Raw genomic sequence first — 15,843 nt, 5'->3', positions numbered from 1 at the left:
CACCACAGTGCAGCAGAGAGGCCAGAACCACCAGAGGAGCGCGAGCACCAGGAGCAGCATCAGAATGAGCAGGGCTATGGCCAGGATGGTCCCGTCAGACTGTGACAAACACACAGGCATGTCAACAGGGCCAGATCGAGCACTTAATGGATGCAGCCTACACCCTGGAATGGATCGCTTGAAACGTCAGTATTTAAGTATTCTCATAAACGGATGATGTAGAACGAAAACCGTGCCTGTGGAATTGAGACATTACTACAGTTGAAATCTAAGCTCCAGTCTCTTCATATTCATCCTGTACTCCCACACACTGTGTAATCCCAGTTGATTAATACGCCTGTTTTCCATTTGACTGCATAAGGTGGAATGACGATAAAAGCTGCAGTTGAACGCTGGCGTGTTGTACTCACACAGCCCACAGTGGTGATGGTGACATAGCTGGAGACAAAACTGAGACCTTCATTCATACTGACGTAGAGGTTGGCTGCCCTGGAAAAGACGGAGAAAAAATGGACTCAGATGCCACTTACGCAGCTGCTCAAGGAAAAGAGAGTCGACGGGGTTAGGTAAAACCGCACATTTATATTTGAAAATGCCACTTACATCCCCTCGTCTCTAAGTATCGGCGCAGGGCAGAGAAGATATGTATCCTCCACAACCAAAGGCTTCACCGCTGGAGAAGAAGAGGAGAAGGGGGTCACAAAATGGCTAAAGCATCAGCCAAACATCATTAGTGTCCATTGACATAGCAAGCTCCCCAACCAGGAGCTTTTAAACATTCAGATACCAAGAGGTCACCACCCGAATCACCTCTCAGATCACGTCACCCGTTTAGCCCTCGTTGAGATTACGATTACCTTCACGTGACCTCACTGTCACATAATTAGATGATGAGTACAATGTGAGAGCAGAGACCGCTGACATGAGAGTTGTTTAATGACACGTCATCATATCATTCTCTGTAATTCAATTAGGCCTAGTGTAAGCTGGCTGAAAACACACATTCACTGAATCCTTTCAGAACAAGTGCTTTTGTTGTCTACATCTGTCTCAGAAACACCAGCAGAAGCCTTTTGACCATCGCGTTTTGCTTCTGAGGCAAATCTGGGTTGTCTCTCCACGTCCAGCTGGCTGTTAGGAAAACAGACTCACGGAGCGTCGTCGCCCGAGCCTGTCTGTTTATCCTGGCGGAGGGAGAGCATACCCCAGAACTGAGGAAGTCAACACAAGAGCCGCATGCGGGCCGCGGCTGCTCCCTTCTAGAAGCACCATGCCGGATGGTGGGGAGGAGGGGGTCAATACTGCCAAAAACAACTCAGCGCCAGTATAAACTGGGCCAGCTATCCCACTCAGGGTTGATCTCTGCACCCACGCGGCCGACACTCTACACTGCCGTGTGTACTATAAAAGAAGGACAAAAGGTTTGAGAGCCTAACTACAGAGAGGTCCGGTAAAGAGCTGACGGGCGTCGTTCGCCACAGTCATCATGTTTCCACTGTTTAATCCCCTGGGGGATGGAGATAGCTGGCAGACGCCCCCATGCTCCATGTCACATTGTTTCATTGGACTGTTTACTCTCTGAGCGCTGAGAGAGGTCATGTTTTTACTGCGAGGTGCAGACAAGTGCCCAAGGTTCAAGCATACTCTCAATCAGTCCTTTGGATTTACTGCGGAAGACGACACCAGACGAACGATCTCTGAAACACTGTCCAATGGGATGGACTGTCCACAAGGTCAATATTGAGCAGCTGGTTTGACTTGAAGAAGTAGTTATGTAACTCAGAATCAGATGTTTGATACTGATCCAGTCATTAATGGTACCCATTATTCACAACATGGGTCAGTTTTGGTCAGTGCGCTATAGCTGCAACATCTGTCACCGACAGAATCTATTGTTCAGGACGTCTCCCCACCTGCCAAAGCCCGGAGCGCCTGACTCTATTTGCCGCTACTTTTCCTGGAGACATCGACTCAAACATCTATTCAGCTGCTCGACACATGTAGTTACACATTGCTGCTTTCCTTTTTCGCCATATTTGCAGAGTATGCAAAGGGCTGGAGGGAAGGTGGAACACAGACAGCGAGTGCAGTGTCCAGCAGCAGGGAAGTGAAAAGGTTGACCTCAATAGACGGAGGTCATGTTTTTAATGTCTAGGTCATCTCTAAACCGTGCCCTGATTGTTGTCATCTACAGTTTGTTCCTGATGTAACCGACAAGCGTAAACATTCTGCACAAGTTAATGTATCTGAAGAAGGAGGAGCGTACAAGAAGAATGGGATCAACATAAGGAGATAATTTGACTGAAATTGGTTCCATGTCCTCTGTTTGTCTGCAGGAAGTTGGATGTTGTATCACGCAGAAACAATTACAATGCTGAGGCACTGTTAACCATTCAGCTGGCAAGACAATAATACCTGACAGGACATTTATTTATTGTGTGACAGTAATTTGATTAAAAGAACAAGATGCCTCTGCTGAATGCCATCTGCATCATCACCAAAGCTGGAGTTGGAAACACATGTATACTGTCTGGAGGATTTCTACAAAACATACTATATATACTGTATGCATGACAATAATCTAAAAAAAAACAACAACTGAGAAAGCTAGAAAGATGTCATCATACATAATCATCATACAACATGTTGGAACGCTTATTCCGCCAATCATATTGCTTGGATTGATTTATCTTCTACACAATCTGGATGAGAGTTGATTGAGATTTGGCAGGGAAAGAAGTTCATGATGGTCAAGCAACATCATATATCAACATATATGGAAGAGAAATAGTCGTCCTTTATTACCTCCATCAACAGTTGGCCAGACCAATGAGTTGGCCGGGATGGGTTATGTTTTTGGCCCCTTTTGTCTGTCTGTTTGTTTTTGTCTGTTTGTTTGTCAGCAGGATATCTCAAAGTTATCAACGGATTTGTTTACGAAACTTTGTAGAAAGGTTGGTAATTTACAACTGATTAACTTTCCATGCCCACTAGCCAAAAGCGGGTGTGGTAATGGGCGTGGTCAATCACAAAAAGGCACCTAACTTCCTAGTCTCGCTGGCCAGCCTCCTCTCCCTTCCGTCCGAGGAGTCTGGCGCCACGGAAACAGGCAACAGGGATAAACCCTCCCCTGCTCTACAGCTGCTCTCCCATTGGAGCAACTGTTTTGGTGGCAGCCGGATGTCCGCTCCCGGCTTATTACAAACTCTGTCATTGGCTCCGCCCATGTCAATCAGAGCGGCTTCCGCTCCCTCCTCCCTGTGTGTCGCTGTAAATAGTGCCCTGCCGCCTCCGTGAAGACAACAACGCTAACTAGCTAGCAAGCTAACGGCAGAAACCTACAAGCTAGCTCGTTGCTACACGCTGAAAACGGCAAATTGGATTGTTGGAAACTATTTTCCAAGGGCACTGCCGCTAAGCGCCGCCCATCGCAATCCCACTATGGAGACCTGCGGCGCCAGACTCCTCAGACGGAAGGGAGAGGAGAGGAGGCTGGCCAGCGAGACTAGTAACTTCCACACGGTCGGATTCACGTAACACCACAAAACTTTGTTGAAAGTTTTGGACGGCGGTATACACTCTAATTCAACGTGTGATGGATTTCTGTAGTGACTCCATTGATAGAGAGCTGAGGTTGCACCAACTGTACATAGAGAGCTGAGGTTGCACTAACTGTACTGACGTTCCATCAGCTGCTTTGGGTTCAAAGGTTGTGGTCAAAAAATCCCATTCACCCCTTCTGCCTCAGACGCGCAGACTTTTTGTTTGTGCCTCATTGCTGCTTAATCTCTCTTGCTTTGTAATTATACCGGCAGCACCAGCACCCCCTGCAGCTATGGCGGCGTCGTGCGTGGTAGGAAGTGGGTTTAACAGGCCCTTACAGTAGGCCACTTGTAAAGACCATGGGGGAAGTTACTGTAAGCTGTGCCCTCCAGGCCTGTCCCCCTCTGTGCCGTGTGTGTGGCACTGTGTGCCCTTTATCTCTTGTCTCTGGCCCCTCTCCAGGCTGTAAAACGACAGGGCCTGCCCTTTAATAACAAAAAGCCCTGATACCAGTAACACAGCAACGATAGCATCACTACTTATTTGATCATAGAGACCTCGTGCTGTGCTGCTGACTTGGTGCTCGACTTTGGGGCGGTTCAGTGCAATCCCGTTAAACAGAGTTTTACAATCTCCAGCGCACTCATCTGTTTCCAGCTGCTTTTGTCCTAGCTGAGCTCAGTGATCAGCTTTTGATTTGCGTCAATGTTGGCTAATAAACACACAATGCATATGTAGTGTAACCTTGTGAGGCAGCTGGATTCGTGCTGGATTCGTGCGAGATCGAGATCACGATCACACGACAAATCCAGAGCAATCTAGTAAGAGAGTGGTGTCAGCGGAGGTCCAAAATGCGTGACTCAGTAGCCAGTGAATAGCCGGGAAGGAGGCTCGCGCTACTTTTGAAAGCTAAAATAAAGCAGATAGTGTACAATTTGATTCTTTAAACGTCGGACCCTTTCAAAGTACATCGCAAACTGTCCATTTTGCTGCAACTCGACAGCGCTGCTTAATCCAGAACCTTACTTCCGGGAACTCTTGAGAGTAAAAAAAACTGGTCCATTGGAGTGAACGGAGATGTCGCGACTCTTCTATATACACGGCTCTGGACAAATCCATCTTGCCACGCTCCAATCTATTGGTTAACCACCGGTGGTTCGCACCAATCAGTGTCGAGAGGCAGCTGTGGGCGGGATTTAGATGTGATGACAGTGAGACGCGAGCCCGTGATAGACGCGAGATAGACGGATGGTTCCTCCAATCACCTGCCAGGTATTCTTTTGAAAGTGCCTGCCCTTTGAAACGGTTTCCCGACGGACTTGTTCCCAGATGGCTATGGGAAAACAAACCATCTGGCAGCCTCAGGTTAGATGTAGTGAATCAGGAGTATAAACCTTTCAGCACTGCTGTGAGCATCTATATTCGTCATCCCTTATTCGGTGTTGCACTCACTCTTCGTAAGGGTGTCGTTGATCCGGAAGCTGCACAGGACCTTATCCACATTCCGGGCATGGAGGAATCCGTTTCCTCTCACCACTACCTGGAAGGACTCTGGGTGAGGAGCGGAGACACACAGCAGGCAACAACATTACTCTACATCACCACCACCACCACCATTCACTACTGCCTTGCCACAGTGGTCACGGAGTTCAAATTGCTTCAGTGACAGAAAGGGTTTGTGGTCAAAAGACATTGAGTTGTGGACATATGGGTGTAATGCTGAGGAGCCTCCTCTGGAGCCAATACCACAAAGCCCCAAAAAGTCGTGCTGCTCACACTTGCTTTTACAATGAGCAAAGTTGTGTCTTGTGTAAAACAATGTCTTCTGACTGACTAGCATTTTGCATTGGAGAGAGAAAAAAAGGGGGGGGGGAATGATTTGTGTCCAAAATTGCTGCAGCTGATGTTGGTGTGAGGCCATCCTGGGCAAATTAAGTTGTTGCTACTGTGTGTGTGGACATTATTTACTCTGGCCCCGACAAGACAGCTTGTGTCTGCACTCCGCTATGATGCATTTGGCTTAAGATGTCTCGTTTTAGAACAGAGAGGCCTAAGGAAGATGAATGGGACCGTCTGGAGGTAAATATCCCCTTCCTTACCTCCTGCACAGATACTGGAGGGCTCTGCTGCCAGGATCTCAATACAGGACATCTTCAGGATCTGAACAGTTGAGGGAGAAAGAGATCATGGGTTTAGTTTTGTAAGGCTTCTCTTTCTCTTACAGATGCTAGTATGTAACGTGGGGTCCGGGGACCACCAGGGGTCCTTGAGGGGGGGCTCCAGGGGGTCCCCAACCAAAAATGGGTAAATAAATCACCGTTATCTCATTTACACGAATTTGTTAACACAATTAGAGAACGTAGAAGAATGGCTGTTTTGATGATAGTTTCACTGTTATCTCTCTACATACAATACATACGTAGCCATGGAATTCTGAACAAAATGACATCTAATGATAGAAATGTTCTCAGATTTGAGTTTGAGAGACAAGATCTCATCAAATGGACGGTCTGTGGCCCTTAGGTGGGCTAGATGAGGGATCCTTGATATGTATAAGGTTGAGAATCAGTGATCTATACTCCTCTTAGTCTTACCTGAATGGTTTTGACTTTTACTGTAGCCTATGTGCTTTTAATTTACCTTTCGCTACTGTGTTCTATATTTTGTCATCTGGGCTGTAAGTTCAAGATTCAAGATTATTTAAATTTGTCCCGAGGGAAATTTGTCTTGGACATACAGGCTGCCACATAGGTACACAGTACCATAACAAAAACAACAACAAAAAACAATAGTGCTATTTGACCTCATTTGTGCTCTGCGTGTGTGTGTGTGTGTGTGTGTGTGTGTGTGTGTGTGTGTGTGTGTGTGTGTGTGTGTGTGTGTGTGTGTGTGTGTGTGTGTGTGTAACGCCCCACTCTCCAGGAAAGTATGCACTGTAACCCCTAAAGAAGGGACAGATTTATGACCCTCGGCCCCGCTCACTTGGGCTGGAGCCAAGAGTTTTCAGCATGTTGTTAATGTGCTCCAGATGACAGTCAGCTGAAGCGAACCTCATCTCCACGACAACAAGCGCCACAAACTGTTTTTCATTCCTCGATCCAGCGGATACGAAAATGTAAGTCAACAACACCATCGAGGTGGGTCGTAAGAGATACAGTGCACACGCTTTGATCGTGTTTGGCCAGAGTTCAGCAGCAGCACAGATCAAACGCAGGGAGGTCACAGTCGCAGCACGTCTTCCCGGAACTCTGTCCCTGCATGGCCAGACTCGATGGATGGAATAGTTTATCGCCCCTCTCAACCTATTTTGTCTTGTTTCCTGTGCGCTGTTTGATCAGTGTGTTGATGGTGTTTGGAGAGATTAGATGAATTCCACATTCATGCACGATGATTTCCTTGGGACCTCCCAGGCATGTTATCTTCCAACTACTTAGCGGTACTCATTATGGCCAGTTAGCACTAGATTTAAAGTGAATGCTCTTGGAACGTGTGTGTGTGTGTGTGTGTGTGTGTGTGTGTGTGTGTGTGTGTGTGTGTGTGTGTGTGTGTGTGTGTGTGTGTGTGTGTGTGTGTGTGTGTGTGTGTGTGTGTGTGTGTGTGTGTGTGTGTGTGTGTGTGTGTGTGTGTGTGTGTGTGTGTGTGTGTGCGTGCGTGTGCGTGGAGGGGGGAAGATGTCCACAGACTTCTCCACAGACTGGCAACTAGGGAGGCTGCAAAAGACTGACGCGGGGAAAAAAAGGCAAAATATTCCTCTGTTTCGGCCACTATAGGGCAGCCTTTCCATCTGGAGAAGACGATGCTTTGTATATCTGCCTTGAGTGCTGAACATGTTTACATAATGTCTGCTTGCATCTATTGTATATAAGCTGCCATTCTGCTATGAAGCACATGCACCCAGTGTCTGGTTTTATCACTATACCCTACTGTAACCTTCTTCCAAAAATATTTGGATCTCTCAATATTTGCCCTACTTCTGGATCCAAATAAAAGTATTTAAATGTATGTGTGTGTGTGTGTGTGTGTGTGTGTGTGTGTGTGTTGTGTTGTGTTGTGTGTGTGTGTGTGTGTGTGTGTGTGTGTGTGTGTGTGTGTGTGTGTGTGTGTGTGTGTGTGTGTGTGTGTGTGTGTGTGTGTGTGTGTGTGTGTGTGTGTGTGTTGTGGGTGTCTCTGTGTGCTTGCTTACCGAATCGATGACCCCTTGCAAAGCCTCAAATCCATCGTTTACGGGGAAGACATGGTCCTTACTATCTGCAATCTTTGCCAGCTGAAGAAGACAACAGTGAAATCACTCCAAAATCATACAAAATCAATCACTAACAATCACAGTCCAACCAAAAATGAAAATTCAGTCATTATCTATTCAACAGTCAGTCAAAACTCCACTGAAGTCCATATGACCACTGGACATAAAGTGACGTAAACTGGCAGTATGCATACATTTATTTAAGTTGTAAACAGCATTAGCCCATTTCCTTGTTTTGGTTTTGATAATACACAATAAAAAAAGAAAAAGTTAGCATTTCATCTACCTTGAATAATGCTACACAATGAGGTAAATAAGCCTTTCACGTGAAGTCAAGGAACAGGCTAAAAGCCTGGTGAAAAAACACACCTGTGTCTCATTGAAGTCCTTCACCCCCACGCAGTAAACTGAGGCACCCAGGCTTCGCGAGCGGTTGGCCTGTCAGGTATTCACAGATTCACAGCAAAAACAGGAAGACGCTTAACACCTGGCTTCAATTACACCTCTGCATTTCACAACATCGACCAAAGCACAGTCACATGTAAATAGGCTCGTGTTTGTCTGGCTCTAACAGGACTATGGAAGACCTTGGGCAACATCGCATTGTTGTCGAATCATACTCTTCAGTTTCACGTAACTAATAAATCGTCAGAAATGTGCCTCAATGCCAAACAAAAGACACATTTTTGCTTTTCCCAATGTTGACAATAAATGACAACCTAAGACCTCACACTGTGACATGGTGCCACAAGGGATTTTCAAGCTACTGGAGATGTCAGCCTCACTTCATCAATATCTGACCTGCCGTCCTCCCCGCTGCCCACGTGTGCCTGAGAGGGCAAACTCCAAGCTGTTTAAACAGCCTGAGCTTCGCACGCTCGGCACCTGCGCTCCCTGACAGATTCTAGGGGATAAATCTTTGGTTCCTGTTGCAGATGTGTGGAGAACGACCGGGCCTGTTTCATTCACGGGGCAGATGGGATGTGTAAATCTGACAGACGCGCTGACCCACTTTTGCCCCACTAAAGAGAGTCCATCAAAGTGCTGATGTATAGGCTGGCAGTGTTTGATCTGGGCTGTCACGTGCACATGTCACATATTTCACCTGGTTACAATTTGTGTGACCTATTTAACCTCCACCAGTCTGTCTCTCTGTGTCTCTCTCTCTCTCTCTCTCTCTCTCTCTCTCTCTCTCTCTCCCGCTCTCTGTCTCTTCTACCCTCTCTCTCCCCCTCACCAGCCGTCTCACCTCTCTCTCAGCATAGTAGAAAAGATCCTCATGCAGCTCTCCATCAGTGAGAGCTATGATAACACTGGCAGTGCGGTAACCTGCGGACAGAGAGCAAGTATTGTAGATCATACATGCTGCAATTTCGCTCTCATCCTATGTAATAACAACGTAATTAACCACACATTATTAACACTATAGTGTTACTAATGTGCAATATATTGCCATATTGTAATATATGCAATGTACAGATATTTTCACTGCCAATCCTCAATCCACTATAACTATATGTTTTAATGATATCCAGCTTGCAAGGTAAGAAAGCAAATGAGCTACATCAGTGAAGAATGTGGCCGCAGCCTCCCACTGGGAAATAAACACACTCGTATTGAGCTGTCAAGGAGGTACTTCCAGGGCAAACAGTGACTTCAAAATCCCCCTAACTTATATAATACATTTGATACTACTTATTATGAGGAATAGCCTATGCCTACTATCAACTTATGTCATAGCAATGTAAAGATCAGTCTATAAAGGTGTAGGCCATTAGAGTGGACCTTCAGCAATGGCTAGACAAAAACAAACAATCAATGAACTACACACCTTCGGTGTTTCCATAGTATATCTGCTCACTGGCCTGTAAAAGAAGAGAAGATGCATTTAAACGATATTACTAGGGAGCAGTGAATGAACAAACTCCTCCCTGGTCTGATACAACAGGCATTTTGGCTCTGGAGCGTGGGATGTTGATTCTCGATCCAGAGCAGAGATACAGTAGATGCCAGCTTGCCTTTAATAGAGTTGGACCAACAGGCAGCTCACCCTCTGGATGCCCTCATGCATGAAGGTGTCTCCCCCTGGAAGCACCCTCTGCAGCTCCTCCAGACCTTTGCGAATGCGCTCCCTAAGCAGACAATACAGAAGACATAGAAGACGAGGTATTGATCGATGTGCCTGATTAGAAAGAAACGTTAATAAACTTACCTTTGACTAAAACAGACGATGTAAGGCGTGCGGACAGAATGATCTATTAAAGGGACAGCTCACCCTAAAATCCAAAAATACATTCTCCCTCTCACCTGCAGGGCTATTTATCCATCTATCGTTTTGGGAATTAGTTGCCTGAGTTTTGGAGATATCAGCCGCAGAGTTTCTGCCTTCTCTCCAATACAATGGAACTGGATGGCACTCGGCTTGTGGTGCTCAAAGTGCCAAACTATTCTCTTTTGACCGAACTACACCCGCTAGCTGCTAGCTAGTTCCTACATGAGACTGCAAAAGAAAATAGTTCCTACATGAAACTGCTCATAACAAGGTCTGTGGATTATCTTGAGTAACCGGGTCATGACTTTTGGAAAGAGACATTGCTGTTGAGTGAAAGAATGATGAAAGAATTGAAGCAATATTAGGGAGTAAGGTTATTGGCTCAGGACACTGTTATGCACATAGAGAGGAAATAAGCCTTTGTATAATAGGATATATCAGGAAACTGTGAAAACAGTTTAGTGGCTGCCTGGAAGCTCAGCAAGGAATTAGATGCAGCCCACAATGTGCGAAAACCACATGAGCAAGTTGTGAAGTGACTGACGCAGTATGGACAGATCACAGTGTGGGAAAATCTCTTGACTCTCTTGTTTTTAATAATGGATTTGGAGAGATTAACTATGTGTGACTTGTGTCCAATCCTATTTCACCTCATTGGCAGATATCTTGTTTCAAGACAGCTGGATAATGATGGAAATACAAGGCTTTAGAGCAGTGTGTCGAAGGCATCTCCACCCACCTGTCCTCTGTCAGCGTCATTAAAATCCTTCCCTCAGTGGAGAACACGATGAAGGACATCCGCAACTGTGGACTGAGACGAGGACAAGAGAAAAAAAATATTATTATTATTATTTTTTTGATCAGTAATCATTTCTTTGTTTCATATTTTACCACAACAAATCTAGATCAGTGGTTCTCAACGTGGCGTCCGGGGACCACCAGGGGTCCTTGAGGGGGTTCCAGGGGTCCCCAGAATATCAATTAAGTGTTCAACTTCAACATTAGGCTGTAGAAGAATGACTATTTTGGTGATAGTTTTACTGTTATCTCTCTATCAACAATACATGGAATTCGGGACAAAATCATATCTAACAATAACAATATTCTCAGATTTTGGTCCTAGAGACACTCTCTCGTCAACTGGGCGCCCACGGCCATAACATGGATTAAATGAGGGGTCCTTGATAAAGGTTGAGAATCACTGATCTATATGATATGGTAGTGTTTGTGATCTATATGATATGGTAGTGTTTGTGATCTATATGATATGGTAGTGTTTGTGATTTAGATGATATGGTAGTGTTTGTGATCTATATGATATGGTAGTGTTTGTGATCTGTATGATATGGTAGTGTTTGTGATCTATATGATATGGTAGTGTTTGTGATCTATATGATATGGTAGTGTTTGTGATCTATATGATATGGTAGTGTTTGTGATTTAGATGATATGGTAGTGTTTGTGATCTATATGATATGGTAGTGTTTGTGATCTGTATGATATGGTAGTGTTTGTGATCTATATGATATGGTAGTGTTTGTGATCTAGATGATGTGGTAGTGTTTGTGATCTATATGATATGGTAGTGTTTGTGATCTGTATGATATGGTAGTGTTTGTGATCTGTATGATATGGTAGTGTTTGTGATCTATATGATATGGTAGTGTTTGTGATCTAGATGATGTGGTAGTGTTTGTGATCTATATGATATGGTAGTGTTTGTGATTTAGATGATATGGTAGTGTTTGTGATCTATATGATATGGTAGTGTTTGTGATCTATATGATATGGTAGTGTTTGTGATCTGTATGATATGGTAGTGTTTGTGATCTATATGATATGGTAGTGTTTGTGATCTATATGATATGGTAGTGTTTGTGATCTATATGATATGGTAGTGTTTGTGATCTATATGATATGGTAGTGTTTGTGATCTAGATGATGTGGTAGTGTTTGTGATCTACAGTATATGATATGGTAGTGTTTGTGATCTATATGATATGGTAGTGTTTGTGATCTAGATGATGTGGTAGTGTTTGTGATTTATATGATATGGTAGTGTTTGTGATCTGTATGATATGGTAGTGTTTGTGATCTGTATGATATGGTAGTGTTTGTGATCTATATGATATGGTAGTGTTTGTGATCTACAGTATATGATATGGTAGTGTTTGTGATCTATATGATATGGTAGTGTTTGTGATCTATATGATATGGTAGTGTTTGTGATCTATATGATATGGTAGTGTTTGTGATCTATATGATATGGTAGTGTTTGTGATCTATATGATATGGTAGTGTTTGTGATCTATATGATGTGGTAGTGTTTGTGATCTATATGATATGGTAGTGTTTGTGATCTATATGATATGGTAGTGTTTGTGATTTAGATGATGTGGTAGTGTTTGTGATCTATATGATATGGTAGTGTTTGTGATCTATATGATATGGTAGTGTTTGTGATCTATATGATATGGTAGTGTTTGTGATCTATATTATATGGTAGTGTTTGTGATATATATGATATGGTAGTGTTTGTGATCTATATGATATGGTAGTGTTTGTGATCTGTATGATATGGTAGTGTTTGTGATCTATATGATGTGGTAGTGTTTGTGATCTATATGATATGGTAGTGTTTGTGATCTATATGATGTGGTAGTGTTTGTGATCTATATGATATGGTAGTGTTTGTGATCTATATGATATGGTAGTGTTTGTGATCTATATGATATGGTAGTGTTTGTGATCTATATGATGTGGTAGTGTTTGTGATTTAGATGATGTGGTAGTGTTTGTGATTTAGATGATGTGGTAGTGTTTGTGTTTTATATTTTTGTGGACATGTTTCTTTCATTTGTCATGATGTGACACCACTGAGAAGGGCAACTTCTTTTCTTACCTTATGAATTTGTGAGCCAGATGTTCAACAAAGTGGTAGATTTCGGTCCAGTGATTCTGCACACTCCCAGATCTAGAAAGGAAGTCATGTGAAGATTAGAAGAATAGTTCTGTATGACCAAACACTTTGGACAGCGCAGCAGTCGTCGTATGCTGAGGAGAGTAAATGACGTCATACTTCTCAGATTACCGTTAATGCCTTTATAATGCGCCCGCAATTATCTCAGTGTTATTGGAGTCAGATAAATTAACCCTCGTTATCCCGTCACGCTCCAGCAACTCTGTGTGTTCACAATTAGGTCAGTCGGAATGTCAAGTGTCTTGCACTCTACCCAATTACAGTCAGCTAACAAACTGAAAAGTGTGGTGGTTTCACATCATTACAGTTTTCACATCATTACATGGAGTTTTTATTGGATTGTTTATCAGCCACCTCCTCACTGATTTGATTGTAATCTTTGAACTATAGCATCAATTATTGCTCCAGAAATCTTGTTCTCACTGTATAAGGAAGGATTAAAGGTTTATAGGGGAGGAACTCGGCAGCATAGGAGAATATTTATCTATAGGCTTAGAGATGACTACAGGCCAGTTGTAGCTATAACCGTTGTAGGTCAATAATGAATATCTATTGAAATAGTTTGCATGCTTTCCGTGCTTTCCAAGTGCAGTTTGTATGTATCACTGTGGATTCTTATCAACTAGCTTTCATTTATAATCTCCCTGTAACATTTCTCAAAACACCTCTTTTTCCATTAGGCTATTACCATGACACCAGTCCCGGCCCAAACAGCCCAGCCAATATAGGCTGAAACCTTGGAACATCTGGACCTAATGGAGAAAGGGTTGTGCAGACGCAGAGCAGAGGCAAGAGAGGAGGAACCAGGCAGATACTGCAGGAGGACAGTTGGATCTCGCAAGAGAGGGCAGGTAGAGGACATCACTGCTAAACACAGGTCCAACTAAGAGATCCTTACTGGAGAAAAGACAGCAAGAGACAAGCAGATGCAAAGCCAATGCAAAACAACCCTGTGAGATACTGTGTGTAGATAGATGGCCAACCAGAACTGCTGTCAAGTCACACATTTAAGTCTGCTTCTCTGCCTGTACGGTAACAATTACTCTCTATTACGCACAATTGCTTCACTTCCCCTCAGCGAAGTTGGAGTTGGCATTCAAATGTAGGACAACTGGAAAATCCATCAGCATTTCTTGTGAGTAAGAGACTTTCGAAACAGCGGGGTGAACGGAGAGGGAGAGCAAACCGCTCCGCTCTCATCTTCCACATAACACAAATAATCAGTTGGATGACACATTTTGTCGACCCAGTTGGCTAAGACTTTGGCTTGTGGGGGGAAAAACACTAGTTTAGAGCCAGGTTTGCAAAACACAAATGTCTTAAGGTAATTGGTCTGATTCAGTCCAAGGACAACAGCCTGGGTTAGTAATAATGTCAAAGCCAAAGGAACCATGCATGTATTTACCTAGCTACGTAGTTCTTTCCCCACATGCTCCCCATATTCTTGTGCATTTTTATGACGTTCCAGAAGACAGAGCAGGTAAACATAGCTGTCGCAATAGGTTTTATAGAGGGTAGCCTATATATACTTACTTATATTTACTGATTCTATCAATTGTGTCACTGACCTTTTTCAAAGTCTGTAGCACCTCACTTTATGATGCCTGAGTGTATAGATACCAGCATCAACTGGGAGAAAAGCATCACTGATGACATCACTCACATCCTTGTTTTGCTAAATGTATAAAGCACCATGACATCAACAAAGGGTCGAGGTTCTATTATTCATCCTGGAACTAATTGGGTTAAGGGTTCAAATCCCACTAAAGGAGTTTCTGTCAAGCATTTTGATATAGAAAAGACTCCCCCACATGCCATATCATTATGTTAATGAGGATGAAACATAACATTCAACTAGTGCTTAGACCGCACATCCTGCAGTTGGCTGCGGATGAGGGAATTACCTAAATAATATTCCACTTCTGTAGTTCAAGGCCTAACGAAGCATCTCATCATCAATCCATGACACCAGGGGGCGTTAATGATAACGAAAAGGTGACATCATGATGACCTTTGCAATTGCCTTCCATCATTTACACTGACATGCACATATAAAAATTCAAAAACAAGCAGCAACTGCGCATTTTGCAAAATGCTTGCATCACTTCCATGTTCATGCATTGAGTATTGTGCAGTTTGTTTGGGTTTCAACAGTAGACCGATGAGTGCAATGTTTTAAGTCAAGCTCATGTGATTGGAGAGAAATGCAACAGAGAGACAACACAAATGCAGACGAGAAATATGCTATTAATTATACCTGAACTGATCTTCCTCATAACTTGATTAATGTGTAAAATTCTCACTCATTAACAAAAAGCATTGTATTCATCTTTGCCCCCCTCAGTGTGTCAGGTAAAGGAAATAAGTGACCAACTCACTTGTCCAAAACAAAATAGAGATCAAAGCCTCCAAAGCATGAAGATGCCCCAGTCCGCCTCCTGTCTTGGTTCGGTCCTGCATTTCCAGCAGTAAGAACCACCAGCACAGCTCCAAACACCACTGGAAACCAGGACCCTCTGCTCCAGCACAAAGGCATTATTCCAGGTTGAGAAAATCTCATTCGGATGAGATGGTGAATGCAACTACCTTCAGTGAAAAATAAGATTAAAAAGTATGGGCAAAAATATTCCGGTGTGCAGATTGGTTCCTTCAGCCCTCCACAGACTTCTTCAGCATTGAAAAGAGCATTAATCCATAGGAGTGCAGTGAGTGTAACTCTGAGGCTGAAGTGGAGTGCTGTCTCTGATCACTGCATGCACAAAGATGTGAAGAGCTCCACGACATCACACTTGACACTTCTCTTTG

The 15,843-nt window shown here is 43.6% G+C and overlaps 1 protein-coding gene across 1 annotated transcript in view; it reads right to left on the bottom strand.

Annotated features, from left to right (window-relative positions):
* Window positions 1-15,598, bottom strand: part of LOC310783693 (anthrax toxin receptor 1-like) — a gene marked incomplete at its 5' end in the record, with an annotated part of 74,814 nt that extends 59,216 nt beyond the window's left edge. Inside the window, 13 exons of the mRNA XM_083644610.1 lie at window positions 4-99; window positions 411-489; window positions 604-673; window positions 4,996-5,094; window positions 5,643-5,703; window positions 7,727-7,807; window positions 8,156-8,224; window positions 9,036-9,115; window positions 9,618-9,651; window positions 9,837-9,918; window positions 10,798-10,869; window positions 12,961-13,032; window positions 15,417-15,598. Of these exons, the coding sequence (XP_083500736.1) occupies window positions 4-99; window positions 411-489; window positions 604-673; window positions 4,996-5,094; window positions 5,643-5,703; window positions 7,727-7,807; window positions 8,156-8,224; window positions 9,036-9,115; window positions 9,618-9,651; window positions 9,837-9,918; window positions 10,798-10,869; window positions 12,961-13,032; window positions 15,417-15,598 (1,077 nt within the window). The remainder of the gene's footprint in view (window positions 1-3; window positions 100-410; window positions 490-603; window positions 674-4,995; window positions 5,095-5,642; window positions 5,704-7,726; window positions 7,808-8,155; window positions 8,225-9,035; window positions 9,116-9,617; window positions 9,652-9,836; window positions 9,919-10,797; window positions 10,870-12,960; window positions 13,033-15,416) is intronic.
* Between the last annotated feature and the right edge of the window lie 245 nt (window positions 15,599-15,843).

This window comes from Poromitra crassiceps (assembly GCF_964638095.1).
Source record: "Poromitra crassiceps genome assembly, chromosome: 10".
NCBI lineage: Eukaryota > Metazoa > Chordata > Actinopteri > Beryciformes > Melamphaidae > Poromitra > Poromitra crassiceps.
Note: the sequence above shows the minus strand (reverse complement) of the source record. Positions and strands in the feature narration are given on the sequence as shown.